General features: G+C 41.8%; 1 protein-coding gene across 1 annotated transcript in view; it reads left to right on the top strand.

Moving 5' to 3' along the window:
* The first annotated feature begins 63 nt into the window (after window positions 1–63).
* Window positions 64–18,399, top strand: part of LOC126283968 (probable 18S rRNA (guanine-N(7))-methyltransferase) — a 65,594-nt gene continuing 47,258 nt past the window's right edge. Inside the window, exons 1-3 of the mRNA XM_049982426.1 lie at window positions 64–237; window positions 13,117–13,154; window positions 13,245–13,423. Of these exons, the coding sequence (XP_049838383.1) occupies window positions 202–237; window positions 13,117–13,154; window positions 13,245–13,423 (253 nt within the window). The 5' untranslated portion in view covers window positions 64–201. The remainder of the gene's footprint in view (window positions 238–13,116; window positions 13,155–13,244; window positions 13,424–18,399) is intronic.

Here is an 18,399-nt window from a genome sequence, read left to right as displayed (position 1 = left end):
ATTAAATTATGAATTAACAGGTATCTGTAATATAATGACAGGCCCACTGTAGAAGTGGAATGTCTTTACGTTTGGTTGTGTTAAGTAAAGCAAATAAAGCATGGGTTTGTTTTTGTTAGGTACTCCGACTCGAAGGAACATGGAAAAGCAGTAGAATAGTGATTTGCTCATTTGTTGGAAGAATTTTATTGAAGTTCAAGAATGTCAAGACCAGAACACCAAGCACCTCCTGAGGTGGTAAGTTTAATACCACCAGCCACAATAGGAGTTTAGTGATATTTTCAATTTCAAAGCCTTGCTCGTTTAATTTGCTTAAACTATAAGTCATCGAACGCCTACATTCACTGATACGTGTCTGTTGGTAAGTCCACCTCCCACACACATATTAATATCTTGTCAACTTTTACGAAAATGTCATCAGTAATTGATGGTGTTCTAGATTACATCGTGAAGCAATGTATTACAAACGTTTCACTGCCTCGTGCACGTACAATCAATTCATATTTTCTGACTGACGCATTTACGGAGTACCTAGAAATTTCTTAAGTGACCCTATTCATAAGAAAGACAGATCAAATGTAGAAGCTATAACCCAAACGCCATATCAGGTTTTAGTAAAATCCAAAAAAACGCAAATAAAATTTTATTGCTGTTCAACAGTTTCAGCAAATGACAACGTCAAATTACAAATGTATGTAAATATGCAGTGTGTATTAAGAAGAAAAGATTAGTTCATAAAAGCTAAAACAGCATTAGGTTACAATAATTTTGCAATAAAGTATGATATTAAAGTTACAAAAATTTGAGCGAAGCATGTTGCATTATGTTAACAACGTTAAAGAAATTCCTGTACGTTCTCCAAACAATTACCACTTTTCCGTCATTCTCACATTCATAAAATTCATTAACTGATTTGAAGGTGTTAATGGATAACCAGCTGCACAATATGTGCTTAAATAAGTCTAAAGCAACCTCTACCCATTGTAGAGGCAATTTACCGAACATTTTCGTACCCCCCCCCCCCCCCCCCTGCAGTGCAGTATTTCAGTATGCCTATTATTCTTTGTACCATGGGAGTGTAAATCCTGTCAAAGCTGAGATTGTGATGAGTATATGCATATAAGAGATCAAATAAAGGAAAAGCTCTATTACAGTTAAGGTATTTGGTGAGAAAGTTTTTATGGGGTTGTAATAAGCCTAATAACTTCCTTTTGAACTACCAAAATGTTCTGAACATGGTTGCTATTGCCCCAAAGAAAGCCTGTAGTATAAAGTGCATGGAGGGGGGGGGGGGGTGCAAAATAGGTTGCACTTACATAAGCCAAAGTTACATAATTTTTTTAAAAAAATTTCTTCCCTTGTACAACAATCTAGACAACCTTGCACTAACATATTTTTTGTGTTGATTGCAACAGAGTTTACTAACATTAACAATACCCAAAAACTTAAAACTACCTAAACAGTCTTCTACTGGCAAATCTCTTAGACTGAATACAGATGGTTGGGACTTACTCTCATTGAGCACATTTCCATTAGCTCAAAAACACCAGATTAACACCTGCAATATGGTGTCTTTAGTTGTAGTTTGAAGCATATTGGAGTCTGAACTGACACTGGAAAAAGTTGTATTGTTGGAATAGAGAATGGAGTGCGCACACACACACACACACACACACACACACACACACACACACACACACACACACACACACACTGAATAACCAAAGAAACTGGTACATGTGCCTAATACCATGTACGGCCACTGCAAACATGCAGAAGTACCACAACATGATCTGGCATGAACTTGACTAATGTCTGAAATAGTGCTGTAGGGAATTTACACAATGAGTCCTGCAACGCCATCAATAAATCTGCAAGAGTATGAGGGGGTGGGGATCTCTTCTGAACAGCATGTTGGGAGGCATCCCAGATATGCTCAATAATGTTTAAGTTGGGAGAGTTTGATGACCAGCAGAAGTATTTAAACTCAGAAGAGTGTTCAAGAAGCCATTCTGTAACAATTCTGGGCATGTGGATTGTTGCCTTGTCCTGCTGGAATTTCCTAAGTCCATCGGAATGCACAATGGATATGGAATAAAATAGCAAATCGTTTGTAATTGGAATAAATAACACAGGTCCCAAAACTGAGGCTTGGGACATACTACACTTAATTTCAGCTATCTTTGATCTCCACTTTTCAATACAGACAATTTGCTTATGATTATTAAAAAATAATTCAGATATGTTACCAACTTTAAACCAATTCGTTGAGAAGAGAATCACTATACACAGCCGAAGACCTTGCTAAGTAATGTAGTCCTATAATGGGTTATTGAAATTTGTAGATGAAAACAAAGTTCTCACTGATACTCAGTATGGAGTCATGGAAAAAGAAAGCTCCAAGTATATGGAATTAGAGGCTATGAGTAAAAGTGTTCGCATTGTACTTAACAAGAAAAATAAATTTATGTGCACAGGAGGAAAATATTACGACGTGTTTCTGAGATACCAAAATTCTAAAAATATTTCCTCAAGGATTCATTTTTGGGTTAGACATCAAGTCGTGAATAAGCACTCTAAATTCTAGTCAACACAATCTGGAACCACAACACCCCAATTCAGTAGTTAACCATTCCTCCAAACCTTCAATTCAACCAAACTGCTCTCATCAGAGATTTACTGTCCTACACTCGTAATCTCTGCTGGAAATATCACTTTGGCACGAAAAAAATATTCCTAATCCTACACCCAATCATCAAAATTGAACGCTGCCTGGAACAATTTCGTCCTCCATCAAAGCGGGACCCACCTCCTCTTCCTCAAAATCACCCTATCCAAACCTTCCAGGAATTTCTCACTTACAGCCTTGCCTCTCAATCTTTCTTGAAAAACGTTAATCCTACTCCCAACTTCATCACAGCTGAAGCCCTGGCTATCCATGATCTTAAAGCTGACCGATCCATCGTCATTCTTGCGGCTGACAAGAGTTCCACGACCGTGGTACTTGATTGTCAGCAGTATGTGGCTGAGGGACTGCGTCACCTTCCGACAACATTACATACAAAGTTTGCCAAGGTAATCCCATTCCTGATGTCCAGGCGGAGCTTAAAGGAATCCTCAGAACCTTAGGCCCCCTACAAAACCTGACTCCATCAACCTGCTGACCCCACCGACACCCCGCACCCCTACTTCCTAAAATTCACAAACCCAATCATCCCGGCCGCCACATTGTAGCTGGTTACCAAGCCCCCACAGAACGTATCTCTGCCTACGTAGATCAACACATTACATGCAGTCTCCCATCCTTCATCAAAGACACCAACCACTTTCTCGAATGCCTGGAATCCTTACCCAATCTGTTACCCCCAGAAACCATCTTTGTAACCATTGATGCCACTTCCTTATACACAAATATTACGCACGTCCAGGGCCTTGCTGCCTTGGAGCACTTCCTTTCACATCAATCGCCTGCCACCATACCCAAAACCTCTTTCCTCATTACCTTAGCCAGCTTCATCCTGACTCACAACATCTTCACTTTCGAAGGCCAGACATACCAACAATTAAAGGGAACAGCCATGGGTACCAGAATGGCCCTCTCGTACGCCAACCTATTTATGGGTCGCTTAGAGGAAGCCTTCTTGGTTACCCAGGCCTGCCACCCAAAGTTTGGTACAGATTTATTGATGACATCTTCATTATCTGGATTCACAGTGAAGAACAACTCCAGAATTTCCTCTCCAACCTCAACTCCTTTGGTTCCATCAGATTCACCTGGTGCTACTCCAAATCCCATGCAACTTTCCTTGACGTTGACCTCCACCTGTCCAATGGCCAGCTTCACTCATCCGTTAACATCAAACCCGCCAACAAGCAACAGTACCTCCATTATGACAGCTGCCACCCATTCCATATCAAACGGTCCCTTCCCTACAGCTTAGGTCTTCATGGCAAACAAATCTGCTCCAATCCTGAATCCCTGAACCCTTACACCAACAACCTGAAAACAGCTTTCCCATTCCACATCTACCCTCCCGACCTGGTACACAAGCAAATAACCAGAGCTACTTCCTCATCCCCCTCAAACCCAGAACCTCTGACAGATGAACCCCAAAAGTGCCCCACTTGTGACAGGATACTTTACGGGACTGAATCAGACTCTGAATGTAGCTCTCCAGCAGGGATACGATTTCCTCAAATCCTGCCCTGCAATGAGATCCATCCTTCATGAAATCCTCCCCACTCCACCAAGAGTGTCTTTCCGCCATCCACCTAACCTTCGTAACCTCTTGGTTCATCCCTATGAAATCCCCAACCCACCATCCCTCCCTCTGGCTCCTACCCTTGTAACCACGCCCGGTGACAAACCTATCCCATGCACCCTGCCACCACCACCTACTCCAGTCCTGTAACAAAGAAGTTGTACACGATTAAAGGCAGAGCCACATGTGAAAGCACCCACGTGGTTTACCAACTGACCCGCATACACTGTGAAGCCTTCTATGTGGGAATGACTATCAACAAACTTTCCATATGCATGAGCGGACACAGGCAGACAGTGTTTGTTGGTAATGAGGATCACCCTGTGGCTAAACATGCCTTGGTGCACGACCAGCACATCTTGGCACAGTGTTACACCGTCCGGGTTATCTGGATACTTCCCACTGATACCAACCTATCCGAACTCCAGAGATGGGAACTTGCTCTTCGATATTTCCTCTCTTCCCGTTACCCACCTGGCCTCAACCTCTGCTAATTTTAAGTTGCCACCCCTCGTACATCACTTGTCACTCAACAACATCTTTGCCTCTGTACTTCTGCATCGACTGACATCTCTGCCCAAACTCTTTGTCTTTACATATGTCTGTCTGTATCTGTATATGTGCGGATGGGTATGTGTGTGTGTGCGAGTGTATACCTGTCCCTTTTTCCCCCTAAGCTAAGTCTTTCCGGTCCCGAGATTGGAATGACTCGTTGTTGTTGTTGTTGTTGTTGTTGTTGTTGTGGTCTTCAGTCCTGAGACTGGTTTGATGCAGCTCTCCATGCTACCCTATCCTGTGAAAAGCTTCTCATCTCCCAGTACTTACTGCAACCTACATCCTTCTGTATCTGCTTAGTGTATTCATGTTTTGGTCTCCCTCTATGATTTTTACCCTCCACGCTGCCTTCGAATGCTAAATTGGTGATCCCTTGATGCCTCAGAACATGTCCTACCAACCGATCTCTTCTTCTTGTCAAGTTGTGCCACAAATTTCTCTTCTCCCCAATACTATTCAATACCTCCTCATTAGTCATATGATCTACCCATCTAATCTTCAGCATTCTTCTGTAGCACCACATTTCGAAAGCTTCTATTCTCTTCATGTCCAAACTAGTTATCGTCCATGTTTCACTTCCATACATGGCTATGCTCCATACAAATACTTTAAGGAACGACTTTCTGACACTTAAATCTATACTCAATGTTAACAAATTTCTCTTCTTCAGAAATGCTTCCCTTGCGATTGCCAGTCTACATTTTATATCCTATCTACTTCGACCATCATCAGTTATTTTGCTCCCCAAATAGCAAAACTCATTTCCTGATCTAATTACCTCAGTATCACTTGACGTAATTCGACTACATTCCATTATCCTCATTTTGCTTTTGTTGATGTTCATCTTATACCCTCCTTTCAAGACACAGTCCATTCCATTCAACTGCTCTTCCAAGTTGTTTGCTGTCTCTGACAGGATTACAATGTCATCGGCGAGCCTCAAAGTTTTTATTTCTTCTCCATGGATTTTAATACCTACTCCAAATTTTTCTTTTGTATTCTTCACTACTTGCTCAATTTACAGATTGAATAACATCGGGGAGAGGCTACAACCCTGTGTCACTCCCTTCCCAAGCACTGCTTCCCTTTCGTGCCCCTCGACTCTTAAAACTGTCATTTGGTTTCTGTACAAATTGTAAATAGCGTTTTGCTCCCTGTATTTTACCTGTGCCATCTTCAGAATTTGAAAGAGAGTACTTCAGTCAACATTGTCAAAAGCTTTCTCTACGTCTACAAATGCTAGATACGTAGGTTTACCTTACCTTAATCTAGTTTCTAAGGTAAGTCGTAAGGTCAGTAATGCCTCACATGTTCCAATATTTCTATGGAATCCAAACTGATCTTCCCCGAGGACAGTTTCTACCAGTTTTTCCATTCGTCTGTAGACAGTACGCGTTAGTATATTGCATCCGTGACTTATTAAACTGATTGTTTGGTAATTTTCACACCTGTCAGCACCTGCATTGTTTGGGATGGGAATTATTATATTCTTCTTGAAGTCTGAGGGTATTTCGCCTGTCTGATGCATCTTGCTCACCAGATGCTAGAGTTTTGTCAGGAATGGCTCTCCAAAGGCCGTCAGTAGTTCTAATAGAATGTTGTCTACTCCCGGGGGCCTTCTTTCGACTCAGGTCTTTTTGTGCTTTGTCAAACTCTTCACGCAGTATCGTATCTCCCATTTTCTCTTCATCTACATCCTCATCCATTTCCAAAATATTGTCCTCAAGTACATTGCCCTTGTATAGGCCCTGTATATACTCCCTCCACCTTTCTGCTTTCCCTTCTTTGCTTAGAACTGCGTTTCGATTCGAGCTCTTGATGTTCATACAAGTGGTTCTCTTTTCTCCAAAGGTCTCTTTAATTTTCCTGTAGGCAGTATCTATCTTACCCCTAGTGAGATAAGCATCTACATCCTTACATTTGTCCTCTAGCCATCCCTGCTTAGCCATTTTGCACTTCCTGTCGATCTCATTTTTGAGACGTTTGTATTCCTTTTTGCCTGCTTCATTTACTGCATTTTTATATTTTCTCCTTTCAACAATTAAATTCAGTATTTCTTCTGTTACCCAAGGATATCTACTAGCCCTCGTCTTTTTACCTACTAGGTCCTCTGCTGCCTTCACTACTTCATCTCTCCCTTAAAACCACATCCTTTCGTCTTTCCCTCTCCTTCCCCCTTTCCTGATGAAGCAACCGTGGGTTGCGAAAGCTTGAATTTTGTGTGTATGTTTGTGTTTGTTTGTTTGTGTGTCTGTCACCCTGCCAGCACTTTCGTTTGGTAAGTCACATCATCTTTGTTTGTGTGTGTGTATATATTGTAAATAAAATAGAAAGAAAATTCCACATGGGAAAAATATATTAAAAACAAAGATTCCAAGGCTTATCAAGCGGGAAAGTGCCGGTAGACAGGCACAATAAAATAACACACAAACACACACACATAATTTCTAGCTTTCGCAACTGACGGTGCTTCTTCAGGAAAGAGGGAAGGAGAGGGAAAGATGAAAGTATGTGGGTGTTAAGAGAGAGAGGGTAAGGAGTCATTCCAATCCCGGGAGTGGAAAGACTTACCCTAGGGGAAAAAATGGACAGGTGTACACTTGCGCGCACACACACACATATCCATCCGCACATACACAGACACAAGCAGACATTTGTAAAGGCAAAGAGTTCGGACAGAGATGTCAGTTGAGGTGGAAGTACAGAGGCAAAGAAGTTGTTGAAAGACAGGTGAGGTATGAGCGGCGGCAACTTGAAATTACTGGAGGTTGAGGCCTGGCGGATATCGAGAAGATAGGATATACTGAAGGGCAAGTTCCCATCTCCGGAGTTCAGATGTGTTGGTGGAAAGTATCTAGATAACTCGGACGGTGTAACACTGTGCCAAGATGTGCTGGCCGTGCACCAAGGCATGTTTAGCCACAGGGTGATCCTCATTACCAACAAACACTGTCCGCCTGTGTCCATTCATGCGAATGGACAATTTGTTGCTGGTCATTCCCACATAGAAAGCGTCACAGTGTAGGCAGGTCAGTTGGTAAATCACGTGGGTGCTTTCACACGTGGCTCTGCCTTTGATTGTGTACACCTTCCGGGTTACAGGAATTGATTAGGTGGTGGTGGAAGGGTGCATAGGACAGGTTTTACACTGGGGTCGGTTACAAGGGTAGGAGCCAGAGGGTAGAGAAGGTGGTTTGGGGATTTCATAGGGATGAGCCAAGAGGTTACGAAGGTTAGGTGGACGGCGGAAAGACACTCTTGGTGGAGTGGGGAGGATTTCATGAAGGATGGATCTCATTACGGGGCAGGATTTTGGAAGTCGTATCCCTGCTGGAGAGCCACATTCAAGGTCTGATCCAGTCCCGGGAAGTATTCTGTCACAAGTGGGCACTTGTGGGGTTCATCTGTGAGAGGTTCTGGGTTTGAGGGGATGAGGAAGTGGTTCTGGTTATTTGCTTGTGTACCAGGTCGGGAGGGTAGATGCGGGATGCGAAAGCTGTTTTCAGGTTGTTGGTGTAATGGTTCAGGGATTCAGGACTAGAGCAGATTCGTTTGCCACGAAGGCCTAGGCTGTAGGGAAGGGACCGTATGATATGGAATGGGTGGCAGCTGTCATCATGGAGGTACTGTTGCTTGTTGGTGGGTTTGATGTGGACGGATGTGTGGAGTTGGCCATTGGACAGATGGAGGTCAACGTCAAGGAAAGTGGCATGGGATTTGGAGTAGGACCAGGTGAATCTGATGGAACCAAAAGAGTTGAGTTTGGAGAGGAAATTCTGGAGTTCTTCTTCACTGTGAGTCCAGATCATGAAGATGTCATCAATAAATCTGTACCAAACTTTGGGTTGGCAGGCTTTTTCCCACATAACCGATCATTTTTTAGCAGCTTCCCACAGGTTTAAACATTATCTCTTCGTCAAACAATTGTTAGCCTCATTTTCATAACCTGCCAGTACATAACCAGTCCTTTGAATACATTTACACGCATTTTTTTCGAAATTTTTTTCCAAATTTTTTCGAAAAATTTATTTGAATATTTTTTTTTTTTTTCGAGAAATTTTTTTCGAGATTTTTCTGTATTTCCCCACCCTTTAACGTGTTGTGGAGACAACACAACTACCTAACCTTTGCACCCATTGTTGTTCACCAACCTAAGTTCAGCACAGGATCAACATAGCTCATCTCAAACCAACACTTTTCGACTTTTTTCATACCTTTATCTCTCCCTATATATATTTCTATTCATTTTCACTTTAACCTCATATTACCCTTTCCACCTTCTAATACCATGTCAACCTCACAACATCCCTACAACAACCCCATTAAATTTTATTTACTTTCCCTCCGCAAACATGGCTTCACCCTAGCCAGATTACACTCCCATATTTTATTTACTCAGGCTTGTCTGACATTTGGCATTACTCCCAAAGGCCTCACACTTAAAGTTCCCATCTCTGGCTGCAATCCTTCTTTCCATGAGTCCTTATACCAGTTCCAAACAGCACAATCCATAGCTCTCACCCGCCTAATCTTTCACTCGGCCAATGAACACACCCGTCAACTCCTATCCCAAATCAAAGTCCTCAATCTTTCCTCTCCCACATACACACCGGCTGTTCATAGCATCCTCCTACAGGCCAACCGCAAATTAGAACAGCATGCCACCCTCCACTTAAAAAAACTATCCAATCTCCTGGTTTCCCACCTCCGGAAAGGCAACTCACTCACCCTCCACAACCTTTCCAACAAACCTCAACCTCCTCTCATTGCACACAGACCCAGTCTCTTACTTCTACTCAATCTCCCACTTCCAGCTCCACTCCCCCCAACACATCAAAATTCTAGTCAACACAATCTGGAACCACAACACCCCAATCCAGTAGTTAACCTTTCCTCCAAATCTCTCTCCCAATCCGAAACCTCTGTCCTATCCAAAGGCCTCACCTTCAGCCCCACTCCCAGGTTCAACCAAACTGCCCTTGTCAAAGATTTACTGTCCTACACTCGTAATCTCTGCTGGAAATATCACTCTGCCACGAAGAAAAATAATCCTGATCCCACTCCTAATGATCCAACTCCCCAAGACACTATCCAAATTGAACCCTGCCTGGAACAGTTCCGTCCTCCATCACAGCGGGACCCACCTCCTCCTCCTCAAAATCACCCTCTCCAAACCTTCCAGGAATTTCTCACTTCCAGCCTTGCCTCTCAATCTTTCTTGAAAAACCTTAATCCTACTCCCAGCATCACCACAGCTGAAGCCCAGGCTATCCATGATCTTAATGCTGACCGATCCATCGTCATTCTTGCGGCTGACAAGGGTTCCACGACTGTGGTACTTAATTGTCGCAGTATGTGGCTGAGGGACTGCGTCACCTTCCGACAACATTACATACAAAGTTTGCCAAGGTAATCCCATTCCTGATGTCCAGGCGGAGCTTCAAGGAATCCTCAGAACCTTAGGCCCCCTACGAAACCTTTCACCTGACTCCATCAACCTCCTTACCCCACCGACAACCCGCACCCCGACCTTCTACCTACTTCCTAAAATTCACAAACCCAAACATCCCGGCCGCCCCATTGTAGCTGGTTACCAAGCCACCACAGAACGTATCTCTGCCTACATAGATCAACACCTTCAACCCATTACATGCAGTCTCCCATCCTTCATCAAAGACACCAACCACTTTCTCGAATGCCTGGAATCCTTACCCAATCTGTTACCCCCAGAAACCATCTTTGTAACCATTAACGCCACTTCCTTATATTCCGCACGTCCAGGGCCTCGCTGCGATGGAGCACTTCCTTTCACATCAATCACCTGCTACCATACCTAAAACCTCTTTCCTCATTACCTTAGCCAGCTTCATCCTGACTCACAACATCTTCACTTTCGAAGGCCAGACATACCAACAATTAAAGGGAACAGCCATGGGTACCAGAATGGCCGTCTCGTACGCCAACCTATTTATGGGTCATTTAGACACCTGTCCTTTTTTCCTCTTAGGGTAAGTCTTTCCACTCCCGCGATTGGAATGACTCCTTACCCTCTCCCTTAAAACCCACATCCTTTCGTCTTTCCCTCTCCTTCCCTCTTTCCTGAAGAAGCACCATCGGTTGCGAAAGCTAGAAATTTTGTGTGTGTGTTATTTTATTGTGCCTGTCTACCGGCACTTTCCCGCTTGGTAAGTCTTGGAATCTTTGTTTTTAATATATATGTATGACACAGGCATCCTTATTGCAGGAAACATTCAAGCCAGCTCTTATGGAAACCCTATATCGTGGCATTTTAAGGTGGGGAGTGTTTGAATTGTGGTTGTGTAAGACACTTGTAGAGGTCAGGCCTGAACAATCACTTCCAGTCGCAGCAAGCAGTTATGCTCTAGTCACTACCAAATGCTTTGTATACTCCTTTTTGCTTTATGTAGTGGATTACTTCTAAAAAATGAGTGAAGAGACTAATGGTGGTGGGTAAGGTAATTCAGATGCTAGTCTCACAACAACAAAAGGAATCAGCTATCCCTCTGACCATTATGTCAGATCTGCCTTCGCAGAAGCACAGAACATGGATGTAGTATGGCAGCGCTTTGAAGGGGAGACGATGCCCCTTGGCCAGTCTGTCGTCGTTTATTTATGGTCATGGCTGACTGCCACGATATACTGTCCATATATAGAGCATGTTACAAAAGGGTACGGCCAAACTTTCAGTAAATATTCCTGACACACAAAGAAAGAAAATATGTTATGTGGACATGTGTCTGGAATGGCCTACTTTCCATGTTAGAGCTCATTTTATTACTTCTCTTCCAATCGCATTAATCATGGAATGGAAACACTCAGCAACAGAACGTACCAGCGTGACTTCAAACACTTTGTTACAGGAAATGTTCAAAATGTCCTCCGTTAGCGAAGATACATGCATCCACCCTCTGTCGCATGGATCCCTGATCCGCTGATGCAGCCCTGGAGAATGGCGTATTGTATCACAGCCGTCCACAAAAAGAGCATGAAGAGTCTCTGCATTTGGTACCGGGATTGTGTAGAAAAGATCTTTCAAATGCCCCCATAAATGAAAGTCAAGAGGGTTGAGGTCAGGAGAGCGTGGAGGCCATTGGAATTGGTCCGTCTCTACCAATCCATCGGTCACCGAATCTGTTGTTGAGAAGCTTACAAACACTTCGACTGAAATATGCAAGAGGTCCATCGTGCACGAATCACATGTTGTGTCGCACTTGTAAAGGCACATGTTCTAGCAGCACAGGTATCTCGTATGAAATCATGGCGGTTAATCGAGGAAGTACAGTACATACTGACGAAACTAAAATGAGCCCTAACATGGAAATTAAGCGTTTCTGGACACATGTCCACATAACATCTTTTCTTTATTTGTGTGTGAGGAATGTTTCCTGAAAGTTTGGCCGTACCTTTTTGTAACACCCTGTATAAGCAGCTGAAAAAAGAAAAAGATCTACAGCCCAACTAAATATTTATAGTTGCAGAATGGGGGTGTAAACTCGTAATTTAAAAAAATCCCAAACTTCTGTCTTCAAGTGTGACGGTAGACTCCAAAAAATTAAATCTACTTTGGAAAAAAAGTTTTTAAGCATATGGCTTCAGTATGACTTCAAACAGCATAGGCATACCAAAAAAGTAAATGAGCACTTCAAAATATGTTATGGTCTATGTAACCCTGTTAAAACGAGTTTTTACATTATTCGAATTGCCTACTTTGCCCTGTTGACTTCATCCATTTATAGGGAATTATATTCTGACACAGTGCACCATCTAGTTCAGTCACTTTCGTAACTCTGAAAAGAGCTGTAAGAGCAATGCAACATGCTCAACAAACATTCTTGCAGGCCCTTTCTTCAAAAGACATGTGGCTTCCTTGTATCAGCTTATGAAGCTTTCACTACGAATAGTGCTATACAATTTTAAAACAGTCTTCTGCATAAGTTAAAAACTATATCATCATTCTCACTTTTCTTATTAAATCATTGCTTCCATTCAGTAGCAGAATTTTTAGAACATCTGAAACGCAAGCAGTTTGAAAGAATTCAGTGCAGCTACTGCAAGTAGTGCAAGCTCTTTTATGGATACAGCAAAAAAAATCGTGAATTTGCTGAAATAATATTGTTTTGTACTTTATGTAAGTGTGTGTGTGTGTGTGTGTGTGTGTGTGTGTTTTTGTGCTGAATCCTACAACCTGAAAGGATTTGGTTTGGTGAACAAATAAATAAAGATGAGTATTCAAAATAATGTGAAGCACATCTTTTGACTTATTTGTTTTATTTTTCAGTTTTACAATGAGCAGGAGGCAAAGAAATACACCCAAAAGTAAGTTAATACAGGTTGTTCCAAACCTCTTTGAAATGCATAGTTTGACAAGCAGATTGTAAAATTCCCAACATTTTTTTTCACTTTCAGCTCCAGAATGATTGATATTCAAGTGCAGATGTCCGAACGTGCAATAGAGCTTTTAGCACTACCAGATGACAATCCATGCTTGCTTCTGGACCTGGGCTGTGGATCGGGATTAAGTGGTAGTGTGCTTGAAGATGCAGGGCACATATGGATTGGTGTTGATATAGCCCAGGCCATGTTAGGTATTCCAACTTGTGAAATACAAATTAAATGGCTCTTTGAGGGTGGATATGTATTCTTGTGTGTGTGTGTGTGTGTGTGTGTGTGTGTGTGTGTGTGTGTGTGTGTAAGCGTGCGCAACTTCATTATTTTTCATATGACGGGCAGCATAGATTTTTGGATATATTGTTCAAACAGTGGAAAATCCAGGATGGAATGTAGCAATATTAGAGAAGGGAAGTTGCTACTCACCATATAGTGTAGATGCTGAGTCGCAGATAGGCATAATAAAAGTCTCACAATTATAGCTTTCGGCCATTAAGGCCTTTGTCGACTACACACACACACACACACACACACACACACACACACACACACAATTGCAGTCTCAAGCAACTGGAACCACACTGTGAGCAACAGCACCAGTGCATGATAGGAGTATATATAGAAAGAAACTTCCACATGGGGAAAAATATATTAAAGACAAAGATTCCAAGACTTACCAAGCAGGAAAGCGCCGGTAGACAGGCACAATAAAATAACACACAAACACACACAATATATTTTTCCCGTGTGAAAGTTTCTTTCTATTTTATTTACATTCTGTGCATGTAGAAAATTTGGAGTCACGAAGGATATTAGACATCAATCATTGGCTTTGATAAGTGCTGTAATGTTAATGGCTGCTGCAACATCTCCTTTTGGTGCATATTTTCACAATTTGGTCATTACTTAGTGGCACAAAAATAAGAACCTGATTATGGTGACAGACTGACCTTTAGCCTAGTCTGAGGTCTAAGTTAGGCTTGTAGGTTGCAATTTGGTGGTGAGTTGTCAAAGTCAATGAAAATGAAAACAAAAAACTTGGTTGTGATGAGAGGCTGATATGTAGCTTAGACTATTAGGAAGAAATTACCACTGATAACACATTATAGTCGACATGTTGCTTACAACATTTGTCACGTTTACTGTGTTACTGGTCAGAACTGACAACCTAGTATGGGGTATTCCTCTTTATCCAAAATATTGTCTGTGTTCCAGATTTGTACACTCTGTACATCACACTACAGTATCATGTCCATTGTAAGGAAGGTACAACAATTTAACACAAGTTCTGTGTTGTACATCGCAAAAGACAGTGTATTCATTGAGATACATCTAAAAAGTTCTTTCCTATGCAACAGAATTTATTACTTGGGTTTTACACCAGTCAGCTGTTGTAGCTCAAGAATATATTATCCTTTGAATTGTTTTCGTAATCTGAATAGGTACATCCGTTCATAAAGTGAAAAACCTTGTTTTGATATCATTAAAACTGCTGACAAAAAATTGGCACCTACAGTAAGAGGCTTATTGTCTGCTAGTTTTTCAAACTATATTGTAGTTTCACGTTTGGAAACACTCATAGCAGGAATTCAAAGTGTTGCTAACTGTATAGTTATCATATATGTGGACTTCACTGCATGTACAAGGCGTGTTTTTTAAGTAAGTACCGTTTTGAAATTAAAAAAGGCATGCTAATATATCCCAATAATTTTATTTTTACATGAAAGCCTGTACCTTAATCTACTTTTATATATAATTTCCGTCAATATTGAGGCACTTGTCATAACATTGTACCAGTTATTGAATACCCTCCTCATAGAAGGCTGCTGCCTGACTTGTTGTTATCCACTGCATCACCACTGTTTTGACTTCATCATCGTCTTGAAGACACTGACCCTGAGTGCAGGATCGGGGCTGTACGGAGGATGATCTAGAGTTTTCCATCGAAAAGATGTGATGATATCGTTGATCTGATTCGCCAAATGCAGACGGGCATTGTCTTGCAGCAAAACGATGCCCTTGTTCAACTTCCATGGACTGTTGCTTTGATTCTGGTGTGATGTAGGCCACCCCTATTTCATCGCCCATAACAATTTGGCTTAAGAAATAACCACCGTCATCGTGGTACCGCTCAAGAAAAGTCAATTCACTGTCTAAATGTTTGGTTTTGTGCACATCCATCAACATTTTCGGTACCCAATGTGTGCACAATTTTTGGTAATTCGAGTGCTTGAACATAATGCCATACAAAACACTAAGAGAAACATTAGGAAAGTCATCCCGCAAGGAGAAAATCGTAAAGTGTCTGTTTTCTCTCACCTTATTGTCCACTTCCTGCACCAAACTTTCATTAACAACCAAAGGACGCCCATTCCATTGTTCATCATGCACATTTGTGCGGCCATCTTTAAATGCTCTCACCCACTTTCTTACCATTCCATCACTCATAATGTTTTCTCTGTAAACTGCACAGATCTCACGATGAATATCGATCGCTTTTAGGCCTTTAGCACTAAGAAATCTTATAACGGCCCATACTTCACAGTCGGTGGGACTCACGATTATCAGAGGCCTCTTAAACACTCAGTACACAACGTAAACAAGGAAGCATCAGACTGTAATGGCGTCAGTGCGTAGATTAAGGTACAGGCTTTCATGTAAAAATAAAATTATTGGGATATCTTAAAATTCTTTTTTAATTTCAAAACGCACTTACTTAAAAAACATGCTTCGTACCTCATCTCAGCTCTGTTCCCATGCTGGCTGATCAAAAAAGTATAAGATCTGTGGCTCACATACATTCAGTTGCAGCTACATTTATCTCAGTTTCCTCAATTTTAGAATGCTGCTACAAACCCATAATTCTGTTTGCATTTCTGCCACTTATTCACTGCATCAGGTTTCATGTTTGAGGACATAAATTTGTATTTCGTGGAATTTTTTGAAATCTATTACTGTTTTTGTTTTCCTTGTGTCAGTAGTTGTTTTTGTGTGGGTCTGTGTGTGACCTAGTAGATTCCACCTTACCAGATTTTCAAGAGACATTCAGCACTACCACAATGTTGATTTGATTATCAAGATTAGACCATACTGAAAATGTTCACTAATGAACAACCAGATCAAAGAAATTTTCACTTGTAGAACTTAGTGTTATACCATCATTGTTCATACTAAGGTGGACATGCCGGTTCCCATCAAATTATCACTGTTAAGCACTGTTGGCTATGGGCAGTACTTAGACGGGTGTCTGTCCATTTATGCTGCATGCTGTTAACAGTTTTCTCTGATTGCCAGTCTTTGCACCACTGTCCTGGATTATGTTCCAAACCTCTAAGCGTCTTGTGAAATCAGGGCATGCGATACTGTTGATAGTGATCCATCTGTTGGATGGGTGTATTAAGCTTGGCAGTCCCCTTGGTGCTCATAGGAACAAGCAGATTATGTACCAACCTCAGCTTTCATATTCTCCCTTCTCTCATCACCTCCAGCACAAATGACACTACATTATCCATTACAGTCATATACAATTAATAGATACTTACACACACAGCTCTCAACTTTGTGAAGAGAAGTGTGTGAGGGTACAAAAGGATAGGGAAAACCATTCCACTTCGGTGACTGGAGCTGCCTTTTGGGGTCTCCTAGCCATTCGCACCATACAGCTTTACTTCAGCATGTTAGAGTGGATGGTGAATTTTCAACAGAAATGGAATATGTGTCCCGAGGATGTGTAACAGGATTGTTAATGTTTCCTATACATGCAGATGATTTAAGAGCTAGTTAGCAGTATTCTGATTTGCCTCTGATGAAGTTGTTTCTTAGAGGAAAGTATTATCCCAGGACGTTTGTAATGAATAACAAAAATGGCTGAGGAGAAGCAGGGCCACGTGTGAAAGCTTCAAACTCATATACTAGTTCCACTGCAATTTCTGCACAATACTTTACGTGGAGGTGACCACCAATCAAGTGCCCACCCAAATGAGTGGCCATTCCCAACGTGTTATCATGAGCAGAATTGTCACCCAGTGGAGCAGAACATGCTGCTGACCACAACATTACTGAATTTGAATTTCTACTTCTCAGCCTTTGCCATCTGGATCCTTTCCTGTAGCACCAGCTTTACTGAACTATGTAGATGAGAGATATCCTCATAACACATCCTTTGTCCACCATAATGCTCCTGTCCTCAATCTCCTCTAACCTTCTGCAACCCACCTCCTCTTCCTCAAAGTCTCCCCTTTCCCTTGTTCCGTTACCCCCCTCCCAATCCACTACCCCACGTCGTCGTTGTCATCGTTGTCTTCTTCATCATCATGTGCTGCAAAAACTCGCCATTTCCAGTGATTTTGTGTTGCATTCCCGTATCCTGTGTACCATCTGCCTCCCTGTACTGTATTCCTATCTTGTACACATGCTACTTCCCTCCGAGATGTTAGCTATCTTTCCCCCTACGCCTCCCTCATTTCTCATCTCGCCCACTTCACGTAACACATCCCCCTCACCTGCCTGCCGTTGTGTGTGTGTGTGTGTGTGTGTGTGTGTGTGTGTGTGTGTGTGTGTGTGTGTGTGTGTGTGTGTGTGTGTGTTTGTTTGGGGGAGGGGGTGGCATGGGCAGGGGAGATCTGCCAATAGACAACAAATAAAATAAAAATAGAACCACTGTGGTCAGTAGCATAACTGTGAAAATATTCTGTATCACCAAATTGGACAAAAATGTGGTACACTGTCAAATTTTGTTCAGAAATCTAGAAAAACATAATCTAGCTATTCACCTGCATCTAACATGTGGAAGATACGTGTGTGTGAAAAGTACAAGCTATGTTTCCTATTAGTAGTTTTAGCTTTACCCATGCTGGTTCTTTGAGAGAAGCTTCTTTTTAACCAGGAATTTTGTAGTGTTAAAGTTTACAATGTGCTCTAGTATTCTGCAGCAGATAATGTTACAGATTTCATCCTACAAGTTAGGAATACCAGTATGTTGCTTAACCTTTAATCTTCCACAGACAGACAACCACTTGCTGCATGAGAGACTGATAAATACGGTTTGTAAAAGGGAATAATTCTTAACCATGTTCTGCGTAAAATCGAATAGTATTTGTCAGATTTTTTTGCCTTATTTGATTGTAATTTACTTTCAGTAGCAAGTTGGACACAAAGCCAACTTCCACCATAG

This window comes from Schistocerca gregaria, chromosome 8 (assembly GCF_023897955.1).
Source record: "Schistocerca gregaria isolate iqSchGreg1 chromosome 8, iqSchGreg1.2, whole genome shotgun sequence".
NCBI lineage: Eukaryota > Metazoa > Arthropoda > Insecta > Orthoptera > Acrididae > Schistocerca > Schistocerca gregaria.
This window is presented reverse-complemented; position numbering and strand designations above follow the sequence as displayed.